The sequence below is a fragment of the Sinocyclocheilus anshuiensis genome, unplaced genomic scaffold, assembly GCF_001515605.1.
Source record: "Sinocyclocheilus anshuiensis isolate Anshui unplaced genomic scaffold, SAMN03320099.WGS_v1.1 scaffold1053, whole genome shotgun sequence".
Taxonomy (NCBI): domain Eukaryota; kingdom Metazoa; phylum Chordata; class Actinopteri; order Cypriniformes; family Cyprinidae; genus Sinocyclocheilus; species Sinocyclocheilus anshuiensis.
The window spans coordinates 494,650-496,997 of NW_015555711.1; the positions used below are offsets into that span (position 1 = coordinate 494,650).

At 44.6% G+C, this 2,348-nt stretch overlaps 1 protein-coding gene across 1 annotated transcript in view; it reads left to right on the plus strand.

The window, feature by feature from the left end:
• The window catches only part of taf13 (TATA-box binding protein associated factor 13), a 3,111-nt gene extending 1,224 nt beyond the window's left edge, over positions 1-1,887 (plus strand). The window contains exon 2 of the mRNA XM_016464964.1: positions 1,318-1,887. Coding sequence (XP_016320450.1) covers positions 1,319-1,693 — 375 coding nt within the window. The 5' untranslated portion in view covers position 1,318 and the 3' untranslated portion in view covers positions 1,694-1,887. The remainder of the gene's footprint in view (positions 1-1,317) is intronic.
• Positions 1,888-2,348: the final 461 nt, after the last annotated feature.

Genomic DNA, 2,348 nt, shown 5'->3' on the forward strand with positions numbered 1-2,348 from the left:
CGCTTCCCTGGCCGCTCCCTTGACCGCTGCCCTGGCCGCTTCCCTGGCCGCTTCCCTGGCCGCTTCCCTGGCCGCTTCCCTGGCCGCTTCCCTGGCCGCTTCCCTGGCCGCTTCCCTGGCCGCTTCCCTGGCCGCTTCCCTGGCCGCTTCCCTGGCCGCTTCCCTGGCCGCTTCCCTGGCCGCTTCCCTGGCCGCTTCCCTGGCCGCTTCCCTGGCCGCTTCCGTTACAACGGGGTTCACTGCATGCTCGGCCACTGGTGGTTGGGCAACATTTCTGTGTGGCAGGACACTGGCCATCATGGAAACACCTTTCAGCACACAGTGGAATGTTCTTTGGTTTGGGACATTGACCCGGCTTCACTGCATGGACACAGATAGTCAGCTTTAGTTTGTGCATATAGACAGTATGCCACTCCAATATACAGCACAAAAACACACAAAGCATGAACAAGTTGTACCTACAGAGCGTATTATATTCCAAATATTATTCCTCTATTTTGTAAAGCCATCCCGTGTTTAAAACTATATCCCAAGGCAGCGGTTCTCAATTCCAGTCCTCACGTACCCCCGCTCTGCATGTTTCGTATGTCGCTTTGTTAACGCGCCTGATTCAGATCATCATCTCGTTAGAAGTGAGCGCCGTGCATGAACTGTGTTCCGATTGACATGGTCCGTACACAGTGTCCATTGCTCCCTACTCCCTGAGCAGGGGAAATCCGTTGAAGTTTACTTCACTTCGGAATATTCATTTACAGATTTGCGCTGCGCCGCTGACTGCAGCGTCTTCACCGAGCGGCAACCTCCCGCTCTCTCTTTCGTGAAGCCAACAAGGAAGTGACTTAAACTGTAATTCGTCAACTGGCCGCTAGAGGCTGGCTGCAAAAGGGAGTCAATCCCATAGACTCCCCATGTTAAAATGCCTAACTTTACAGCAGAAAAAAACGTTTACAGCCTGGTTCAAAAAAAGATTTTGGTCTATATAGCTAATTTTGCCCTTCATGACAACTGTGAGGGGGATGAATTTTGTTATAACTCATCCGTTTAAATTATATGAAGCCTTAAAGTTCTGCATAATTAAGGGCGTGGCCACTTGTGCCCTTCAAACTGGAATCATGGAGGAATATCCGGTAATGTTCACTTCGCAGGGTCCACTTACAGTCAAATACAACAAACGTCTGAAGCAATAAGAGAAACATACAAAATGTGCAGAGCGGGGGTACGCGAGGACTGGAATTGAGAACCGCTGATATAGAACACTTGACTCTTGTGTTTTTTTGAATGGCTGTTTCTAACCAGCGCGCTGCATTTCGTTTAAAGAATGGCTGAAGAAGAGGATGATCCTGGTTTTGATGAGGATTTAGACGACGGAGGTAACGGGGTAGACTCAGGTCAAGGTAAAAGAAAGCGGCTTTTTTCCAAGGAGCTTCGCTGCATGATGTATGGGTTTGGAGACGACCAAAATCCCTACACCGAATCAGTGGATATACTGGAGGATCTGGTGATCGAGTTCATCACAGAGATGACACACAAGGCGATGTCCATAGGGCGCCAGGGTCGCGTGCAGGTGGAGGATATTGTCTTTCTCATCCGCAAGGACCCTAGAAAGTTTGCGAGAGTGAAGGACCTGCTCACTATGAACGAGGAGCTGAAGAAGGCTCGCAAAGCCTTTGACGAGGCAAATTATGGGTCTTGAAATAGGCCTTCGGTTGCTATGTTGTTCATGCAATCCATGAAAAGGGTCATTTTATTTTATTTTATAATGGAATTTTACCTGTTGTGAACCCTAGTCCACTTTTCTTACAGCCTTGTGTTTATTCAGTTGCTGGACAATTCACACTTCATGAGTGTTCATTGTGTGTGTGTTTAAGATTTTGTACAATAAAGAAAGATACGTTTGTTAAACGTTTAATGCAAGTTTTATTATTATTTTGAAAAGCATTTATGTGCACCTTAAAAATCAGAAGTAACATGGCTGTTTCTTAGAAAACATGTACAACAACCCTAGTAATATCCCTAATGAAAGTTTAGAATATAAACTATATAACGATGATATTTGTATCCTTTAAATGGACAGTTCAACCATCATATACTCACTCTCAAGTTGTTCCAAACCTGTATGACATAATTTTCAGTTTTTTCGACTATCCCTTTAATTGTTGTTTTTTTAATCCAGGGAGATACTTTTAAAATGGACCAGGTATCTTTTAAATTGTATTAATTTTTATTAATATTAATATATTTTGATGAAAAAAATATTACATTTTGTTGCAAATTGAAGGGTTAATGCAAGTATAAAATTAATTGCTTTGCTAAATTGTGCCTGATATAGCTGTGGGGGGGGGGGGGGG